Here is a 20,021-nt window from a genome sequence, read left to right as displayed (position 1 = left end):
TAGGTGGCCCTGGTCGGTGCAGGGGAGTTGGACCACATGGCCTTTAAGGATCCCTTCCAACGGTTTTAGGATTTTACCTCCTGCTTCGCTCACATGGTTAAGTGAGACTGGGAGAAGGGACCAGGGAAGATAGCACAGAAAAAACTGAGTTGAGTGTCCTTCACAAAGTAAAACACATTTGCAAGGGGAAGTCCCACAGCAACAGAGCTGTGCACCTTTGCCTTGGCGGGGGGATGTAGCACTGGGGGGTACTGAGCAGACCTAATCCAGGCACTGACCCTCCTCAGGTTATGAGGGGCAAGGACAGGGCAGAGGGAGCCACTTACACCATATAGCAGCACCCAAATCCCCTACTACACACATACAGAGCAGACAGCTCTGGCTTCCCAGGGTACAGACACCACCACCCATGGCCAAGGATGGGGGGGAAGTCTGGCATTTCATCCTACATCTGTCATGCACTTGCAGGCTGCTTATGGTCTGATTTCTGAGTGGTCCCACGTACAGCCAAAGAGTTGGACTTGATGATCCTCATGGGTCCCTTCCATCCTGTGACTTTAACATGAAACAGCCATGAAGGGAGGAGGGCAGCTCACATCCATCACTTTTCCACATCACTGCCCACATCTCAGCCTGGTTGCCTGGAGAGAAACAGCCCTCTGAGCACTCCAAGCAGAACAGCACGGTGAAGTTGGGACTCACGAGTCCCCAAGGTGGCAGTGGGGGTGCCAGGAGCACGTATGCAATGACCAGCTCCAGGAGAGGAGCCTGCCTGCAGCCACCCCCCTGCTACAGCAGCATCAAGAACCCACAGGAGTTCGGTGTTGAATCTTTCAGAAGTTTTATTGAAGCAGACAGCAGGTAACCTCGATACAGACACCAACACCCCACACCAAGTCAGACACCAGCCCCACCACAGCAGCAGGCACGGCTGTGCTGGCTCCTGACTCGCCAGGTCTCATCTTTCTCTGCTGGTTGCAAAGCACACCATTAAGTCTGACATCGAGATGCATGCAAACGCTACAGCAAGGAGTCACAGACAGCAAGCTCTTAAATGCCATCTGGAGAAGTGTCACTAGGAAACAGCTACATAGGGTTGTGCACGTGCCTCACAGGCAGCAGGGCAGTTAAGGATGAGCGCTGGGACTCACACAGACCTGGACAGCAGGCTGCCAGGTTCTGATGAACGTTCACATGGGCTGAGCTCACTGCACAGGCAGTGGGCATCCGTGCCTGACCTTTGTGGAGGGCTAAGGCTCCCACCCAACTGCACATCCTTCAGGCATTACTGCTGGGCCTCAGGTAAGGCTCTTGATTTAAGTCATCATCATTTTTAACACTTATTTTTTTTTTTTTTATACAAAGTACACAGCTAGATGCTGACTGACGCCTTCCTCCTGGCAATCTGCAGCTGTCAAACACCAATCTGCAGTGTTCAGCATCGGGTCAGGGAGCTGCACAGCACCATGAGGAAGGTGTTTCTCCCCAAAAACAGCCAAAAGGAAAGAGTGAGGTTTCCAGCAACACCCAGGACAGAAGCAAGCAGCCCCTCCAGGCGTGCACCCCAGCATCAGCCAAAGCAGGCTGAGTTCTCTGTAGCAGTACACACCCAGAGCAGCAGCCTGAGCCCTGCAGTCAGCCCCAACCCTCCATTCACCTTGCGTTCATCACGTCTTTGTGACCGGTTTGAAGGGAGTTAACAACAGCACAGAACACACAAACTACTGCTAACTACTCTAGCTTTCACTACCATCCCAACCCCAGTCCTGTTACTTGGGGCAAGAAGCAACTCCGCAACAGCACAGCTATTAGAACGAGTTCAGCCTACAGAGTCTACAGAAGTACAGAACAGATTCAAGTTCGTATTTGCATCACCACAGGAGAGTGGAAAAAAATAGGACTGCATGAAGTTGATCCATGTTAGATACTAACCATCAAGCTTTGCAGATGACATTTCATGATAAGCATAAAACAATTATGGGAAACACTGTCCCCGATAATTACGTACACCCATAGTGCAACATATGGAGGTCACTGCCTCCGATATAACACTGTGGTAGGCAAAAACTACCTTGTTCTTTACACATTATGGAAGACACTGCCCCCGATAATGTCAGTTAGGTTTCATGATACATAAGGTACTGGAAGTCTGCAGGAAGCTGCCATTTCCAATGGGGTCCAATGCCCAATCCGAGGGATGAGTTTGTGTGCAGCGCAGTGGATGGAGTGAGCGCTGCACGGCGAGCCCTGCTCAGGGTGCTCTGCCCATCCATGGAGCAGTGCCATCACACGAGCAGAAGGCTTCCAGAAACAGGGGAGAAGAATCCTAAGCCCACAGAGGGGCACAAGGCACCTCAGGGAGCCAGAATTTCCTAATTTTGGGTTGCTTTTCAGCATTTCAAGGGTGATTTGGAAGTGCGACCCAGAGACTTGCTACCAGGTTTAAAAAATAAAATTTAGGGGGAGGAGGGGGGGGCTCGTTTGGATTATTTTAAATGCAAAGTTCCAGTATCATGTTTGATTGTAATAGCAGATGCTGCTTTATTCAAAAACGACAGTATAACTGTCATAATTATGGAAGGCACTGCTTCCGATAATTATCTTCTATAAAAAAAACCCACACACCATTTATAGTGAACGCTGTCACTGATAAATAAATAAACAAATAAATATCTCAGTGTCAAACAAGAGCCGTCCTGCAAAATGGCATCAGCCAAACAGAGTTTGGCCAGCAAGAGACTCTGCTTTGCAAAAGGCCCCAGCGCAGCAAGGTCTGAAGTGCCAGCCTAGAGCTGGCTCTCAATGATTCTATTCTATGATTCTAATGCTGCAGGACTCGCGGAGGTGCCAGCTAGGAATACAAAAGGGGCGCATGACAGTCTTTGGGTTATCATTCCTGGGTATTGAGGCCTGCCCTTGTAGCAGCAAGCCTCCAAGATGTCATTGGAGCCCTGCTGCTGACTAAAGGCAGGCCGGGCACTTCAGAGCTTGCTGATAACCCAGCACTTACAGGCTGCTGTTTTTATTCTTCAACCATAGGCTTTGTGCCTGCAGCTCGCTGGCCAGAGAAGGGATCCTCAGTGTGTTAGAGGAATCCGTTCCCTGCCCTGTCACTACATTTAGGAGGCCAACAATAAGAAGATTCTAGATAGACACAGTACCTCCCCACTCAAGGTACTGGTTCAGGATTCCCTTGTGCTGTTAGCTCTCGAGTACACCAGAGAGCAAACCCCACAAGCAGCTGCAGGCGACAGGTTTGGATTGTGGTCAGACAGCAGCCTGGTCAGAGATTTCATCCTAATTTTAGTACCTGCTTTAGAACTGCCTCCTATGAATTTGTGTAAGGTGAGATTTCAATTTTACGCTCAACTTTGGTCAAGAGAAGATTTGTTACCAAAAAAAAAAAAAACACCCTCTACAGAACGCCATGGTAGGGAGTGGGTTTCCCTAACCCTGTACCTTAACCACGTGCTTGCAGTGTCTAGAATTCATTGTCAGTATCCCAGATATCACCTCCCAAGGCATTGGCCGCCCCTTTAATGGTCCACGTCGCTAGGGCCAGCTGCTCCCTCAGCAAGTTCAGATCCACACTGCTCCTGTTGGTTTTCAACAGCTGCAGATGCTCCACCAGACTCCGCAGGGTGTGGGGGCCTTTGCCAAAGAAGATGTGGCGAAAAGGGACATCTTTTGGTGAGAGATACGGGGACAGGAAGTCATACTCCACCTGGAGCACAGATGCAAACGTAGGGTTATACTTTCACCTCCCAAGCTTTTCTTTCCTGATCTGCCCCATCACCAGCCCCCAGCCTCCCGTCAGCACCCAGGCCATCCTGGCCAGCCCTCACCCCGTGAGGAAAGGCAAGCCAGCTGCAGACACCTACCTTCATCATCCTGTCATTCAGGGCCCTGCGGATGACCCTGTTCTCCCCGTCACTGTTTGCAATGTCTCTTCTCAGTGCAGTTACAGCTCGCTGGAAGTCACCACGGGCAAAAAACAGCCAGTCCAAGGTCAACCCCAGCTCCTGTGAGGGAGGAGCTGTTAGCAAACCTGATTTTCTTCTTTTGCAGCTCTCTTACCAAGAATTTTTTTTTTTTTTTGCCAGTTTAATTAAGTAGCAGAGCAAGTTCCCAGCAGTCTTTTCTGAGGTCACTGAGCACAGCTTATGTCTCTCCCCACCCACAGTTCCTTGTACCGTTTCAGCAGAGGGGCAAACGAGATGCAAAGCTGCACTGCGCTGCGGATGACATCCAGGCTAGAAACCATAGCACCCACATCCACTTCCTCCACCACAGCCACATCAGCTAGATCTGCTTGCACAGCTACACTGCCTGTACTGCTTTACAAGGAACATCAACTCAGACCACATCTTGTAACGCCCGTACCCAGAGGAGGAAGATGTCCACCCAATTGCAGCTAACAGTCCCAGAGTACTGTTAACACGTGGCCCCAGAACAGCCTTCATGGATTCAGTGCACTCAGCGCCCTTCTTACCCGCACTTCCTTAATGTAAGGCAAAAACTCCTCCTGGTATGCCAGTAATTCTTCACTGTATCTCCCGATGTCCAGGAAGAGCTCATGATCATGGGTCAGCCTGAGAGCTGCTTGTCCAGCTACTTCTGCAGCAGCAGCCAAAAGAGCATCCAGATTATCAATTTTCCTCAGGTTCTCCAGTGTGTCACCCTTAGTGTCCAGGAAGTGATATTCCTCATCTTTCTAGAAGGAGGAAAGACACTGAAGTTAGACAGAAGTGCTTTGCCAGCTGGGAGTTATCTCCCAGTACATTCCATCTCCTCATGCCTCTAAGTAGTGAGATTTGGGTTGGAAAAACTTCAAAGCACAGGAGAGGGAATAGACCTTCTACCTTTAGTCCCTCACAGCTTCCAGCCACCAGCAAGATGCTCTGCTAGTTTGTTAGCCCATTCTCTCAGATTTCCCTGCAAAGCTGTGAGCAGGCAAACCCCAGCACGTATTTTGCTACGTGCTGACAGCGCTCTCCAACCCTTCTGGGCAGAGTAACAGTAGATCTTTTGGAGGAAGCCTGACACAAGTAAGATCCAAACATTCATGAGCCAAGGAAGCTGTTGCCATAAAGGCTCCCAGTTCTACAGCTGGCTGCCTGGCTAAGGCCATTTTTGCAGCAACAAGCTACAACAGCAGATCTGGACAGTCCAAGTTAGCACTTGCTCTGGCCACTTCCCCAGAGCACTTTGCTTGCTGAACAGCAGGTTGTAGTGCATCTTTCACTGAAGTAGCAGAAGGCTGACATCTTTTCAGTGTTTTTCATTTCTGCATCACTGACGTATGAACCTCCAGAATAGTGTTGGTCCCCCTCCCAACAGAACACAAGCATCCAAGGTGCTCAAAGATACACTACAGGCCAACCGCATCTCAGCAGCAGCCTTCAGAACATGTACTGTCATAGCCCCCAGGTTGAGAGGTTGCATCCCCTGTCCCAGAGAGGCTCCTGTACGAACACTAAGCTCAGGACATCACTCCAGGCTTTGCCATCTTGGAGAGTAACATCCCTATAGCACTTACCATGGAGTGAACACACCAGGCGGTTCAACAGACAGTACTTACATTGTAGAAACCAAAAGACAACACTGGAATTCCTGAGTACGCCAGGAAAGGGAACGCTGCATTATCCAGGCCAAGAGGAACACTGCAAGAGACGGGTATTGGGTAGTTACCAACTGCTTTAGACATCCCAGGAAAAAAAGCTACAAGGCTAGAGCTGAAGCACTGAACCAGTTGGGCTACCCTGCTGAGACGAGACAGGTTTTGGCAAGGAGTCCCAGCCAAGTACCAAGGGCTGCTGGTCAGTGCTCTTTGTACAAGGTCGCTCTTGCCCTGCAAAAAGGGCATCTGAACTGCCTACAGGCAGCTTGGGGCAGCACTGAGCAGAGCTGCTGCTCTGCTATTCACGCTTGCCTGACCCCACTGCAGCAGGTAAAGCCTGCTCCAGACAGTGGCATGACATTCTAGCATAAAGAGCAGAAGCTGTTCAGTTTGTTCTTCTACAGAAATGTGCTTTCCCAAACAGCAGGATGGCAATACTTACACTGCTTTTACCCAGTCTGGGCCAAGTCTGTTATAGAGGCTCTCTGAGACTGCTGCTGGATTCTTCACCTGCAGAGAGATGACAGTCACTGCACTTGTTCTGACTTCTGTTTAGGTTGCTGTATCTGCCCCAGTACTCGCATATCTATGCCTTGTGTCTTCTTCCACACAAGCACACCCTATGCAGGACAAGCATCTCACCTCCCACCAAACAGTGATATTTACTGATTTCACATTGGATATAAGTAAACTGCAATTCCCAAAGCCCAGCTGACTTCAGACAGGGCCCTGCAGAGTATTTCAGCCCTTTCGTGTGATGCTTCCCCTGAAAAGGTGCCAGCTCTGATGAGGAAAATAACCCAGCACAGCTCTGGCTTAAACGCCAAGTCACACCCAATCAGCCTGAGCCCCCTCAACTCACCCCCTTCATAATACTCCCCAGCAGCATATACAGCAAGGGGCTGGCAGAAATCTTGACATGGCTTGCTCCTGCAAAAGAAAAAGGGCATCTGGCACGCTGATAACTACTAGAGCAGCTCGTCCCTGCGACTGAGAGAGAGATCACTCGACCCAGGTGGTAATCTATCTATAGCTTGTTGCCAAAGGGCCTTCAAGATACGTAGGGCAGAAATTACTGAGACCTTGAAGAACTGCCTTCTTCTGTCTCAGGCTGCAGCAACCTCCCTGCTTCAGCTCAGCCAGTGATAAATGGAGTCATTCCAGCTTTCAGCCAAACATCCAACACCACCTTTGACACAGTCAGAGCAGAGTTTCCATTTCTGGAGGCTAATCAATGTCTGTCAAACTATTCTAGTCCCACTTCATTTCAAGGTATAAGAAAGGAGAGAAGCAAATTACCCAGGACTGGAGCATCCAAGCTGATGTAAGTGAAAGCTTTGGCATGCAGCATGGCAGAGTACCCCTAGAACAGAACACATCCTTTAAGACAAGCAGTAATAGTATAACACCAGGGCATTTAATTAAAAAAAAATAATCAGAATGATGACTGAGCTGTCATCAAACAGAAGCCTATCAAAGAAACTGTACCTCCAGCCATTCAGTAGCACCCACAGCTCCGTAGTCTCCTGCACTCCAGCTAGCAAAGATGATGCTTCGCCTCGGTTTGTAGCCCTCTGCAAAGAGAGAGATGGAGATCTTCAGCCTTCCTCCCTGGAGATGTACATCAGCACTCAGGGCCTGGGCTGATCAACCACCTGCTGCTCGGGCACAGCTTAAGCATTCTAGCTGCCACAGACAAATGTGCACACTAATGCCAGCAAGTGTACCCTTTCTCCAGCCCTCCTCCAAATCCTCCACGCTGCAGAACCGTACAGCGAAGCCATGCTCTCTGTATTTCCCCTCTTTTCTTTAGCTGCCTGAGCTCAGAATTAATGCTGGGGACAAAAGCACTTGCAGTAAGTGCCATCACGCAACCCCCACCCCTTCATCTGGTAAATTATTTTTCACCTTCAGGCCTGGCTGTACAACAGACAGCTCAGATTTGAGGTTTGTAGTGCATGCTATACAAGGATATTCTTGCATTCAAGCCACACCAGATAAAGCAGGTGGTCCCTTGGAAGCAAGTGCTCACTGCAGACAAGTTGTCCGTGTTGGACAAGAAACAGCCCTTCAGAAACCTTCCAGATTCCCTACACATTCTCCAAGGATTATTTTGTAACAGGGCTCTCCAGTATTAACAAACACAGAGCTAAGCCAGTATCATGCTTTAGTACACAAGTATTTACCGTTTTTCACTATGTCTGAGATCACACGGGCAAGTTCCAACAATATAGCAGTTCCAGTGCCAGCTTTAGCCACTCCTGGGCCCCAGGAGTCTCTCTGGGCTCCAATCACAACATACCGATCTATAAAAGAGACATGAAGATCTGAGGTACAAGCTTCACTTTGCAAACACTGTCTATCAGAGAGGCAGCTTTGAGTTCCTGTGCCAGGAGCTACGTAGAGTGCCTAACCTCTGCATTAGGTGCACTGCTTCATTTAGCCTTTCCCTGGCAGCACAGTTCAGTTTTACTCTTAATTCTTAATGAAGGGCCTTGGTTCTAACTGAAGAAGTACCCCTCAAGCCTGAGCCACAAGGTAGTTGCTCTTACCTGGTTCTTCAAATCCCTGGATAGCACCGAAGATGTTCAGAATCTTCCTGTCTTTCATGGAATTGTTCACATCTAGTTTCACCATTATCTGGCTCTCGTGCTTTGTTGTCACCTTACAGGAATGGATCGCACCTTTCCAACCTTCAGAGCATGTGTCTCCATCCATTTTGCTGAGCAAAGAGACCCCCTTTAAAACTCATTATCCAGCTCCAGCCTCATTTAGTTATACGATATCAGGATAGCTATGTGATATCATTTACTATCCAGCTTTTCTGTCTTTAAGCTACAAGATACAAACACAAGCAACATTTTTTCCAGCCAGTCTGTTAAGTGCTTCCTGCCATACACAGCAGAGACCAGCAGGGAGCTCCCTGGGCTCATAATACCTCAACACCACCCTTAACTCCTGCAACAGAGCCGCCAGCACACAAGCCAGAAGGCACCATTACCTGAACAGCCTGGCTGCTGCACTGCTAGAGATGGTCTGAACAGCAATGTGGGGTAGTCCTGAAGATTCAACTGGTGGAAACTGGGTGTGGTTGAACGAAGGGAAGCCTGGGGTGTAAGGGTCTCCAGTTCCAAGGTGGGCCTGTGAAAAGCAAGAAGTTCCTCAGGTCTCAGAAGAGACCAACCACACAAGGTCACAAAGCGCTGCTCGAGCTAGAAGCCTGCATATATATATATGCAGAAGGACTGCTACAGTTTGTAGCCCATAGGGAAAAAAATCCCTCAGAACAGCAGACCGGGGAGCCGACTGCATACTCACATGTCCGAATGGGATAAGTGTATCTGTTATTCCATACTTGAGTGAATCCACGTACATGAGGACTCCAGCTGCTCCTGCCTCTTTGGCATTTGCAACCTGAAGGGTAGAACAAGATTAGCTGCACATTTGCGCTCATGGAAGTGCTTCTCAGCTCTGTGTCCATGATGCGTGCTGGGCAGAGTCCTACAGCCCAGCCTCCCCACAAGTATCCATCTGAAGAGCAGTTGTGGGACAGGCCTAAAACAGGCTTCTCTACAGAAGATCTTTTATAGACTGCTTGGTGCTACTTTGTACGGAGGGAACATTACAGCAATACACGTGGCAACAGACTGGGAAGGCAGTGCCAGCACTTGGTGCAAGTAAAGGCTCAGTAAGGAGCCAAGTGAGACACTGCAGCCAAGTCCTGAAGGTACCTGGCTGCAGCAGCAAGAGGTGCTCTGGAGACAAGGCTGTTTTGCTTCTAACAGCCCTATTGCTGCACCTAGCAATACCAGCCAATGCTGCACCCTGCCATCCCCCCCAAACTATCTCTTTCTCCCTACTTTTCCCAGATGCTTGGCCATCCCAGTCAGGCTGCCAGAGGCTAAGAACACTGGCCCCATAAATGGTAACCAGCTCCTTTCAATCTGTGTCCAGACCTGCACGTGGAAGCTTGGAGAAAACAAGCAAGACCAGACCTGCTGAACAAGTTTACCTATGAGTTCTACAAACTTCAACTGAGGCAGAGAGGTGTGACTGAAAAACAAAAGACCATGTTTGGCCAGGCTTCGGGGCACACAGCACTTACCTTCTCAGCAAGTGTTATTTTTCCAGCTCTGACAATGACTATGGTTCCATTCAGTGAAGCCACGACCTTCTGTATGATCTCAAAATCTTTTTTCAGCCCGTAGTTCACATAGACAGGTTTGCCCTAGAACAGAAACGCTGTTATAAACACAGCAGTCTTATACTGCTAAGACATTTGAAGCAGCCTACAAAGTTATGGAGCCTGGAACACATCAGTCTGCCATTAACAGACGGCAGTTCAACCTCAGCAATGTAAACTCCGATCACATGCAACATGCCTGCTGGAGCACAATCTCTACCAAAGCTCCTGGGCCGGAAGACAAATTCAAACTGTATCTTGCTGAAGGAAGAAAACCGTGTGCCCACTCCTCGCCTCCTCCCCACCAGCTCTCTATCTGGGTGCTTCATATAGTGCCTATCTTGAGGCAAGCTATTTCAGACATCACCAGCTGACAAGCAGACAAGCACAAACCCCACCATTTTCCTGAAGTCACTTACAGAAACAGAGCCACTCTCGCTGTATGCCACGTATGCATCAGGAGTCTCCAAGATCTCCTCTTTACCATTGATCGAAATGGACACTTGGTTCTTGGTGCTGTTAAAAGTCAGGAGACAGCATTACACTCTCACGCTGAATATTTAGCTATCTCACTTAATTCTTGTGATACTAAGTCAATGGAAAGCCTGAAACAGGAAGACTCACCCCAGTACTTTCCCCAAAAATCATTTCTGGGATTGTTCAGATACACCAACAAAGGCTAAATTCGAGCTTCCAAGCACACTCAATTCCCCTCACGTGAAAGGGCAGGAAGCCTTGTGGATGTGAGCTGTCAGCCAACACAATGCCAGCTGATACCCTCCTGAGCCACTGGCAGCCACTGCCAGCACTGCAGCAGCTGACAGGCTAGCAAGCCAGTCACCCTACTATAGATTTTAAGACACTGGAGGTCTGCTTTTCAGCTTCCTTTGTGTTTTTCCTCAGTGCGTTTTTCTCTCTCCATTCCTTAACCATGCTTTAAGAGCCAGCCGTCCCAAGAAAAATCCAGAGATCTGCTACTAGTCCCTTTGGATACTGGAAGTCCGAAGAAAGGAGGTACGGCTTGCCTAAATAAGGTCTGCTTTAGTGAGGTGTAACTGGCTCAGTTTGTGCAGAAATCCTGTGTTTAGTCAGGACTATGGAGATCCATGCTACGTATAAGAAAGAGATCTGCATTTCTTCGTTAACATACCTGCCTCTGACTTGCAACTTGATATAGTGTTCATCGTTCCACACTTTATCCAAGAAGTTCCTGAATTCCTCATGAATGTAGGTGGCCATGTTTGTATCTTCAGCCTCACCAGCCTCAAAGGAGTCCACACCTACCCTCCACCTGCAGGTAACATATATACGGTTTAGGCTACAGCACCAGATTGCACTACAGCACCCCAACCTACACACTCAAGTCTGTTGGGTCACTTAAATCCCACATGCTTCCATGCACCATTAAGACCCTTGCTCTCCAAGTGAGCTTGAGTTCTGCTCACAGGCTGTGCCTCTCCCATAGCTGTAAGTTATGCTTTCTGGAACTGTTACCTCAAGTTGTCTACAAGATTCTTGGCTGACAGCTTTTTTGACAGCATGGCTTTGAGTTCAGGCCAGAAGATGACAGGCGGTCCTTGAATCTCTTCTTCCACAGTTCCTTCACCATCCACTAAGTACGACGCAGTAGGAGTTATCTCACACCCGCCACTTCCATCTTGACACCTGGCAGCCAGCTGCATTCGTCCACGATAACTCAAGTAGCCAATAAGAAACCCTACAGAGAGAATACATATTCCTTTGAGCGTCAGAAAGACAACTATACTAGCTCCATACCATACAAATGCACTCACAGAAGCTTGACAGTTAAGATGCATCTCCATTCTCACACCATTTTTAACAAGCTGGCATACCCAAGGACACACAGGAATAGCATCCTGACATTTTGCTTGAGTTGGCACATTTTGAAGCACAATGCAGATGTGATCTTGTGCTTGGCAGAGTCCCCCCAGCACCACTCAGAGAGAAGAACGTTTACTTTAGTTTGGCAGCAGAGTTAAAACCTTTTGAGAGATCAGCATCAAGCACCTGATGTATTCACCCGTGTCTGTAGAGAAGCATTAAGAGCTGATCAAGGGAAAACCAGAACCCTTGCCACAGCCACCCGTTTGTTCTGTAGTTAAGTCACAGTCTCACTGTCAGGCTTCACACTTCTTTGTCTCAATTCTGTATTACAAGTCTGAGTTAGGCATTCTGAAGAATTAGGAAAAAGAGGCTGTAGCCTGGATTGAAGCTCTTTAATCACCTCCCGAAACACCACAAATTCTAATGTTAATGGCCTTGGAGAGGTTCGGTACTACAGTCTACTTCTTGCAGTTGCTTCACACCCTTCCTTACCAATCAAAAGGAGGAGAACAGCTGCAATGACCAAGAAGCAGAGTCTCTTGCCATTTCTCTGTGGCTGAGCCATACTGACATGCATGTGCTCTGGCCTTTCAATGTCCCCTCCTTCCTCATCATCAGCAGACAGCTTCATCTCCACGTGGCTGTTGTCTCCATCTGTTTGCCGAGCAATGCTGAAACGTGTGTACGACATCGGCTCGACGCTGAACTGTTGAAAGACAGTCATGTCACGGAAGGGGGTTTGCTACACCAGCCTACAGGCAGCTGCACCTGTGCTCAAACTAAATCCAGGTCTCCCACCCAAAATTATGTTAGCACAACCCAAGCACTGGCTGTCATTTAGTCACGCTGGCTGCTATGAACAGACACAGCCAGCCTAACATCTGCACGGGGACTGATTCTAGCTTGGACTCTGTTACAGATACAACACAGAAAACAGCACTGACGTTTCCCATGTGACCCCATGGCAATGGCTGGCAGAATCTCCTGGTCTTAATCAGCAGGGCGCCGCTCTGACCTGAAAACGTGCAACCTGCACACAACAGAACTTTGATCCGAACAGAAAAAAGGCAAGACAACCCCTCCACAGCTGTGCCTTCGTGCCACTTGGACGCAAGTAGTTTCATCTCGTGTCTATACAGTCTTACACTACACTGCCCCAGGCTATTCTTAAATTACACTTCTGATGAATATTACAAGGGAGCTTTGGTGAAAAGAGACACCCACGGGAATCATAGAATGGCTTGGGTTGGAAGGGACCTTGAAGGCCATCCAGTTCCAACCCCCTGCCTTGGAGAGCTCTGTAGGCTCGCATCAATCCTTCCACCCACCAGAACCCCCAAGTCCTTCTCTGCAGGGCTGCTCTCGAGTTCTTCTCCCAGTCCATACACACATCTAGGACTGCACCTTGCACTTGGACCGGCTGAATCTCATTAGGTTCTCACAGGCCCACTTTTCAAGCTTGCCCAGGTTCCTGAGGTCTCCATGTCACAAAGGCTGAATTTACAGTAGAACTCACCTTCCCCTCCCCACTTTCCCACCCCTCAAAGTAACATAACAGAACACAAGCTGATTGTCCTGACAAGCATATGATCAGCTTCCTCAGCAGTACTTCCTCCTGGGACGTTCAAAGCTCACCCCCCTTGCTTATCTCTTTCTTTCAGCTTCCTGAAAGACCCAAGACACCACAGCAGTTAACGATAACCCCACCATACTGAGCAGCTCACACCACCTTATCACAGACAGTTAGCTACAGGGAAGCCAGTCTCACAACCCACACGGGAGCACCTAACGCTACCTATCTCTTGATAAACAGCACACGGGTGGTATGCCTTACCAAGTTAGACAATGCTGCTCTGGCATGATCCATTGCCTTCCGGAGGAGTACCCACCAACTTGACTGAAGGCCTAGAAATTCAAAACACAACACATCAACTCTGGCTGTTCCCCTGCCACCACAAAAGATGCCCAAGATCAAAGCCAATAGTGGAATGCACGTGCATCCTTCTATGTCACAGTGTTGATTAACCAACAGCAAACCTGCCCATTAACCCTGAATGCAACCAGTAAGTTCATCTATTCACAACGGAATATATGGAATATGGAACCCCAAAGGCAGCAGGGAGTACAGCTCAAAAGCCAAGGGTCTCATCTATTGGAGGACCACCTCCACTTAGGATAGGGGTCACAGGAGGTAGCACTGTGACAACAGACACCACACACCTCAGTCTATCAGGGTCTGGCTCAACGGCAGATGGAGACGAGCACCTGGCTGGCAGCCCGGGGTGGCACAGCACCCTCCACCAAAGCAGCACAAGTTCCCCAGGAACCCGTTCCCTTGGCACTTCCAGAAGGAAGGTATCTCCTACGCGACTGGATTCTTTCCAGCGTTAGAAAGGCAACTTCTGCTTCGACCAGCTGAGAACGGCCACCCAAAACTGCAGTTGCTTTCATAGCCTGGATTTCTCTAAATGCTGCAACCTGAATTGCTTCGGCTCGTCTTCCTCGGCGCTTCAGCACCCCTCCCTTGGACAGCTGTGGGAGAAGCTCTGTGCGGTACTGACTGGACAGCGTGGGTCGGGACCACCCAGCTCACGCTCGCCCTGGAGCAGCGCTCTGAGAAGCGACTCCGGGCCGATCCCTACGGGCAGGGCATTGGAACCGGCCTTCAGATGCACATAGATTACCTTTACACCTGGGAGCCGCGCAATACAAGCTGATTGCTTTGGGGGTAGAGAAAATCAAAGGTTAATAATAACGGCCAGGGACTCGTTTCACCTTTCGCTTAGGGCCGGGGAGCGTGCAAACGGAGCTGCTAAGGGCTACAAGCGATAGCCGGACTCCATGCAGGCCGTGCATCCCCACGGGGAAGCGCGTGAGTGGGGAAGGCAGGCGCCCGCAGCCGGGGGAGCACGAGTGGCGCACGTGGCGCGGGGCTGCCGCACGTTGCCGGCTTGACTCAACCGCCTCGAAGCATTCATCGCAAAACCCGCAGAGGCAACGAGCAGAAAGCGCGCCCTGCGTTCCGGGAAAGGCTGGGGGGGGGGGGAAGCAAAAAACAGCTCCGCACCGCTAAAATAGAGAGCGGGGGGGGGGGGAAGGAATAAAAGAAATAATAATAAAAAAATAAATGGAGGGGGAGGGAAGAAGAGGTTAGACGCAGCCTCCCGCAAGGAGAAAGGCGGGCGGCACCGGGGCACGGCCCGGCTGGGGGCCTCGCGATAAGGCCGTGCCGATACGCCGCCCGCCGCAGGCACGTTGCCCCGCGGGCACCTCAAGGTCAGCGCAGCCGCGTGCGTGCGGCCCCCGCCCCCAGCAGGCCGCCCCGTGCGCAGCCCCGCACCTGACCGCGGCTCACCCCTCCCTCTCTCCCTTATTGCCTGCCTGCCTGCCTGCCTGCCTGCCCGCCCGCCCGCCCGCCCGCCCGGCCCGGCCCGCGCCCCGCCGCTCGCTCGCTCACCCGCCCGCCGCTCCCACACCTCCGCCGCCCCCTCCGCTCGCCGCGCAGCGGCACGACTGCCGCTCCCTGCGCTCTCCGCGCCGATCATTCTGGGCAGGCCCCGCCTCGCTTCCATGCCGCTCTCTGATTGGCTCTCCGGCCGCGCAACCGCCGTCAGACCGCGCCGCTGCGCTGCTGGGTGGCCGTTGTCGTGCGGCGGTAACCAATGCGGCCGCTCAGCGGAGCGGTCGGGAAGGAGCGCTGCGCGTTTGTCTTCCATTGCCCCCCACCCCCCCCCATCACTGCTGCTCCCACAGAATGCAACGGGATATCAGTACGAAGGTTCAGCCTCTCTGCCGCCGTACCTCTGACATCAGGGGCCAACAGCACAACACAGGAGACGTTGCATTGGGAGCAGCCCTGGTACAACCCGTGTGGTTGCCTCCTTGGGAGCACCGGGCACGGACCGTCAGGCCCGTGTGTGTCCAGGGCTGCGTTTGGGGATGCGAAGGAACAAAGGCAGCCTTCCACGCGGTGCTGCCTGCTATTGTGCCATTGCAACAGCACCGTGCTGTGCTGACAGGAGCTCTGCAGGATGGCTCCGAGTGCTCTGCGCAGCTCTCAGAAGCCAGCCCTCATACCAGCCCTCATCCCAGCCCTCATCCCATCCCTCATCCCATCCCTCATCCCAGCCCTCATCCCATCCCTCATCCCATCCCTCATCCCAGCCCTCATCCCAGCCTTCATCCCATCCCTCATCCCAGCCCCCGCTGGGGCAGCCCCGGCCTCTGAGAGAGGGTAGGAGCAGAGTCGTGTGGTTCCTTGTTTAAACAAAACTGAGCAACTTTAAGGAGCAGTACAGCGTAGCGGCGTAAAGGTGAAAGTAGTAAAGGATGTATGGAGAGGATTTATGAAACCCATAAAGCACCCCTGCCCTGGGTAAGCCCATCCCCAGCTGGCAGCGCGGTGCAGTGGTGGGGCATAGAGGGTGGTGAAGGCAATAACTGTGGGCAATGAAGATCTGCAGCAAACAAAGGCGCTGCAAACACAAACAGAGCCTTTGGGAAAGCACATGCTGGGGAAAGCCCAAACTGCTGATGGGGGGCAGCAGGAGAGCCACAGTGCATCCCGAGGGGCTGCTGTGCTTGCTGGGGGCATGGCGTCCCTGCAGGGGGCTGAGGGTCCATCCATCACAGAGCCTCTGAGCACTGCCTGTGGTCACGGGAGGCCCCACAGCCTCCTCTGCCTTCTCCGTGCTCCAGCGGGAGCGAAGGTCACCGCTCCCAGCTCCTGCCTTTGAGTTCAGCCCATCGCTCAGAGCAGGGCCAGCCCTGCGCTCCGCTTCAAGGCTTCGCTGTGCACACGCTCTGCGGCGCGCTGCTCCATTTCCCCTCTCTCGATGGATTATCGCCTCAAATCCGCTCCTGCAAAAGAAAGATGGGAGCGGAAGGTTGGTCCTTTGGCAGAACACATGATTGCAAAGAGGATTATGTTTCGTGAAAAGCAATACATTCCTACGCTGATAAAGGGGGGGGGGTGGATTAGCCAGGTCAGAAATTTGATGCGGCTGTCGGGAGGGCGGCCTCCTGTATATCAGCAGGTGGGAGCACTGGTGGGATGTGGCACAGAGCAGCTCTGAGCAGCTGTGGCCTCAGCTCTGGCTTTGAGGCTCAGGCTCCTGGAAGAGCTGGGTGCTGCAGCTGTGCCACCGCCGGACAGGTAGGTCTTCTGCAAAAGAGCAGTGGTGCTGTGGAACAGATGCCCAGGGAGGTGTTGGGGTCACCGTCCCTGCAGGTGTTCAAGAACCATGGAGATGGGGCACTGCAGGATGTGCTCAGTGCTACCATGGGAACAACAGTCAGACGGGGTCAACAGTTGGACTAAATGATCTCAGTGGTCACTTCCAACCCTAATGATGCTGTGATTACACAGAGGCCTTCTGAGAAGAAGGTGTTTCCTTCTGCTTTGTTCCAGGCAGGCCTATTTGCAGCCCACTAAAACCACACGACATCTCAGTTCCCTGTTTGTAAAACCAAAACAGGGCTTTCCAGTCCATTCCCTGGCAGCGCTGCTGTGTTCAGAGCTCAGGACACCACACACCACCACAGCCTTGGGACATCCCGGAGGAGCGATGCTGAAAAGCAGTCACAGATTCCTGCCTCTCCATCAGCTGCTGCCTCTGTTTCAGAGCTGCTGCCATGCTCTGTGCTGTGCCAGCCCCAGCTCTCCACACCCCGTGCTCACCGCAGGTGTTTTCTGTTCCCTCTCACAGCATCTCAGGGCGTGTGCTCAGCAGTTCCCCATTTCCACACCTGCTAGGAAAAGAAAATAAACTAACTCTTTGGAAACAGACCTTTTTGCTAGCGTTGGTGGCGTGGTACCCCAAAATGTTGTGTTCTTCAAATGCAGCGTGGTGCCTGAGAGCATTTTAACCCCTTTTACACCGTGTTTGCTGCAGGCTGGAAGTCCTGGTGCCAGCTTCTATCGAGGCGTTCCTCCTCATGGCAACTTGGCCCCGGTGTTTTTAGATCACAGAATCACAGCATGGTTAGGCTGGAAAGGACCTTAAAGCCCACCCGGTCCCAACACTCTGCCGTGGGCTGACTGCCCCCCACCAGCTTAGTTTGCTCAGGGCCCATCCAACCTGGCCTTGGGCACCTCCAGGGATGGGGCACCTACAGCTTTCTGGGCTGCAGTGCCAGGGCCTCACTGCCCCCTGAGCAGCTGTTTGTTTCTGTGCTCTATGAGCTCCTGAGGGACTCGTGCATCCCCTGACTTGGGCTCAAGTGACCCTCTGTTCCTTCCTTCGTCAACCCCATGATGTGGCCGTGTCCCTCATTTTGGAACATAAGACCAAACAGAGCAAAAATACAGTTTCGCTTCTGCTTTATGGTGTGACTGACACTTGTGTGACCGGCAGCGCTTTGCAAGTTTTGGTGGTCAGTTAAAAACAGAGGGAAAACAAAAGCCCCAGAGATAAACAGCAAACAAAAACACACAGCCAGGAAAAGACACTGGAGAGAGTGGAGGCATGGCAGGTGGTACGGTGTCCTCCCTTTGAGATAACCCTTGTCCTTGTGTCCTTCCTCGGGAAGCACCTGGGTCCGGCCTGCCTCCTTGTCCTCAGCTGGCCCGAGGAGCCGCAGAGATGAGGGGAGGCTCTGCCCAAGGACGCTGTGCTTTGGGACTCACACAAACATGCAGACCCCATCTCAGGCACCTCTGTCTTCCCACAAGACCCCAAGCCTTCCAGAAGCTGCCCCAGGAGGGAAGCAGGGATGGAGGTGCTTGCTTCTGCTGCACTTCTTGCTGGAGGCCAGCACAGAGGGTCAGGGGAGAGGCTCCAGCTCGTACCACGTCCCAGCAGGGTTAAAGCAACCTCAGTCTTTCACCTGGGCTTCCTTGCTTGCAAACATTGCCTTTTGCTGGGACGTTAACTCTCCACAGCCCTGGGGATCCCTCTGTGCTCATTGCACAGCAGGAGTGACCCTGGCTGCAGGAGGATGGGGGCTGTTGTCTGTGCACAGAGCACACAGGGAGATGGGGCCACTGGCAAAGCCCAAGGCCTGGGAGATGTTCCCTGCTTTGGGATCTGGGGAGCCGTGGTGACTCGGTGGCAGCACACCTTGCCCACATGGCTCAGGACAAACAGCCGTCCCCATGCCCCAAACGAACCGTGTGCTGTGCCGCTCCCAGCACCAGTTATGCCTTCTGGCAAGAGGCTGGCCCTTCCCAACGGGACAACAGCAGCACTAGGACAAATCTCCGGCGTGCACGGGGCTGATACTGCTTTCACCAACAGACAGCGCTCAGCGGGCAGCAGGGCTGGCAAGAGATGGGGCAGGAGCCGTTGGCAACCCAGAGCCCTCAATGCTGCGGGGTCAGCGTGGTTACAGCCCCGCTATCTGCAGAGCTGCACCTGGCCCGGGTAGCAGCTCAGCCCAGTGAGCCCGGCTGCACTTATCTGCTGCTTGGGAGTGCCCTGAGCCAGGCAGCCACAGGGGGCTGTGGGGCTGGGGACCGGCACACAAACAAGCTCAGGATGCGAGCACAATAGGCTCAGAAGCAGGGAGACGCATCAAAGCAGCTCAGCTCTCGAGTTCGGAGCGTTTGATCGCACCCCTGGGCCTGGCCCCCACTGCTGGGGGCTGGAGGTGGGAAGCGGAAAGGGAAAAGGCAACGTGGAGAAGGCAGGCACGGGGCTGGGACACGGCCCACAGGGTCCTCGGTCCCACATCACGGGATCCTCACGAGTTCCCTCGGCCCCTCTTTGTTCCGTTCCTCGCTGATCTGTATCTCAAGTGCAAAACACTGCCCCTCTCTTTCCCGATTGTCTGGGCAGGCATCTTAGACACCTATCCAAAGTGCTTTCTTTTCACGAGCATTTCCCCCGAATCAGCTGTTTTCTGAATCTGGGAGCTTTTGGAGTTTTCCTCTGCAGACTTTGTGGTTGGAGCCCCTCCAAACCGGGCATGCCACCTCTGATCTGTAGTGCTGCCATGAAGCGTCCCACGTGGCGATGGAGCATGGGACATGGGGATGGGTCACCCCATGCAACCAGCTCCCACCTGCCCCTGCGTCCCCGTATAGGAAGGGGCAAAAGTCCCTCTCTGCACACCCTAAAAGGGCCCGGGAAGAGGCTGGAAAGGCTGGGAGTTTCCCCCTGATTTGCTCTGTGGTGCACACAGTGCTGCATGGCGATAAGCGGCTGCTCGGTGGGAACCACCCTCCCCGATAAGGGAGCGTGTTGGCTTTTAGATTAGGCTTGACCACCTGTATCTGTGCTTTGGGGTTTTGAAATGAATTTCTTGGCAGAAGGGGAGCCCAAATTGGGGAAATAAGAACAACAAAGGAGAAGGCAGCACCCTGCCATGCTCTGCAGGGGAAAGCTGTCCCCAGGGGCAGAGCGATGGCTCCGCACCCGGAGCTGCTGCAGC

General features: G+C 52.1%; 1 protein-coding gene and 1 long non-coding RNA gene across 4 annotated transcripts; both read right to left on the bottom strand.

Annotated features, from left to right (window-relative positions):
- Positions 1-824: 824 nt before the first annotated feature.
- On the bottom strand, positions 825-15,564 carry TFRC (transferrin receptor). 3 transcript variants are annotated; one of them, XM_046898330.1, is made up of 20 exons: positions 15,106-15,564; positions 14,333-14,368; positions 13,483-13,553; positions 12,141-12,354; positions 11,298-11,520; positions 10,954-11,094; positions 10,223-10,319; positions 9,726-9,848; positions 8,939-9,034; positions 8,622-8,761; positions 8,173-8,342; positions 7,807-7,926; positions 7,109-7,194; positions 6,920-6,983; positions 6,483-6,550; positions 6,063-6,130; positions 5,582-5,663; positions 4,493-4,714; positions 3,882-4,022; positions 825-3,724 (listed from the first exon to the last, which is right to left on the bottom strand). In XM_046898330.1, the coding sequence occupies exons 1-20, from the start codon at positions 15,362-15,364 to the stop codon at positions 3,482-3,484; spliced, it is 2,664 nt and encodes an 887-aa protein (XP_046754286.1). In that variant the 5' UTR covers positions 15,365-15,564; the 3' UTR covers positions 825-3,481.
- A 260-nt stretch (positions 15,565-15,824) lies between these two features.
- LOC124417078 lies at positions 15,825-19,759 on the bottom strand. The gene is made up of 2 exons (XR_006930834.1): positions 17,329-19,759; positions 15,825-16,508 (listed from the first exon to the last, which is right to left on the bottom strand). It is a non-coding gene; the product is annotated as an uncharacterized LOC124417078 (long non-coding RNA).
- Positions 19,760-20,021: the final 262 nt, after the last annotated feature.

This window comes from Gallus gallus, chromosome 9 (assembly GCF_016699485.2).
Source record: "Gallus gallus isolate bGalGal1 chromosome 9, bGalGal1.mat.broiler.GRCg7b, whole genome shotgun sequence".
NCBI classification, from domain to species: domain Eukaryota; kingdom Metazoa; phylum Chordata; class Aves; order Galliformes; family Phasianidae; genus Gallus; species Gallus gallus.
The sequence above is the reverse complement of the archived record's forward strand: the minus strand, read 5'-3'. Positions and strand labels throughout refer to the sequence as shown.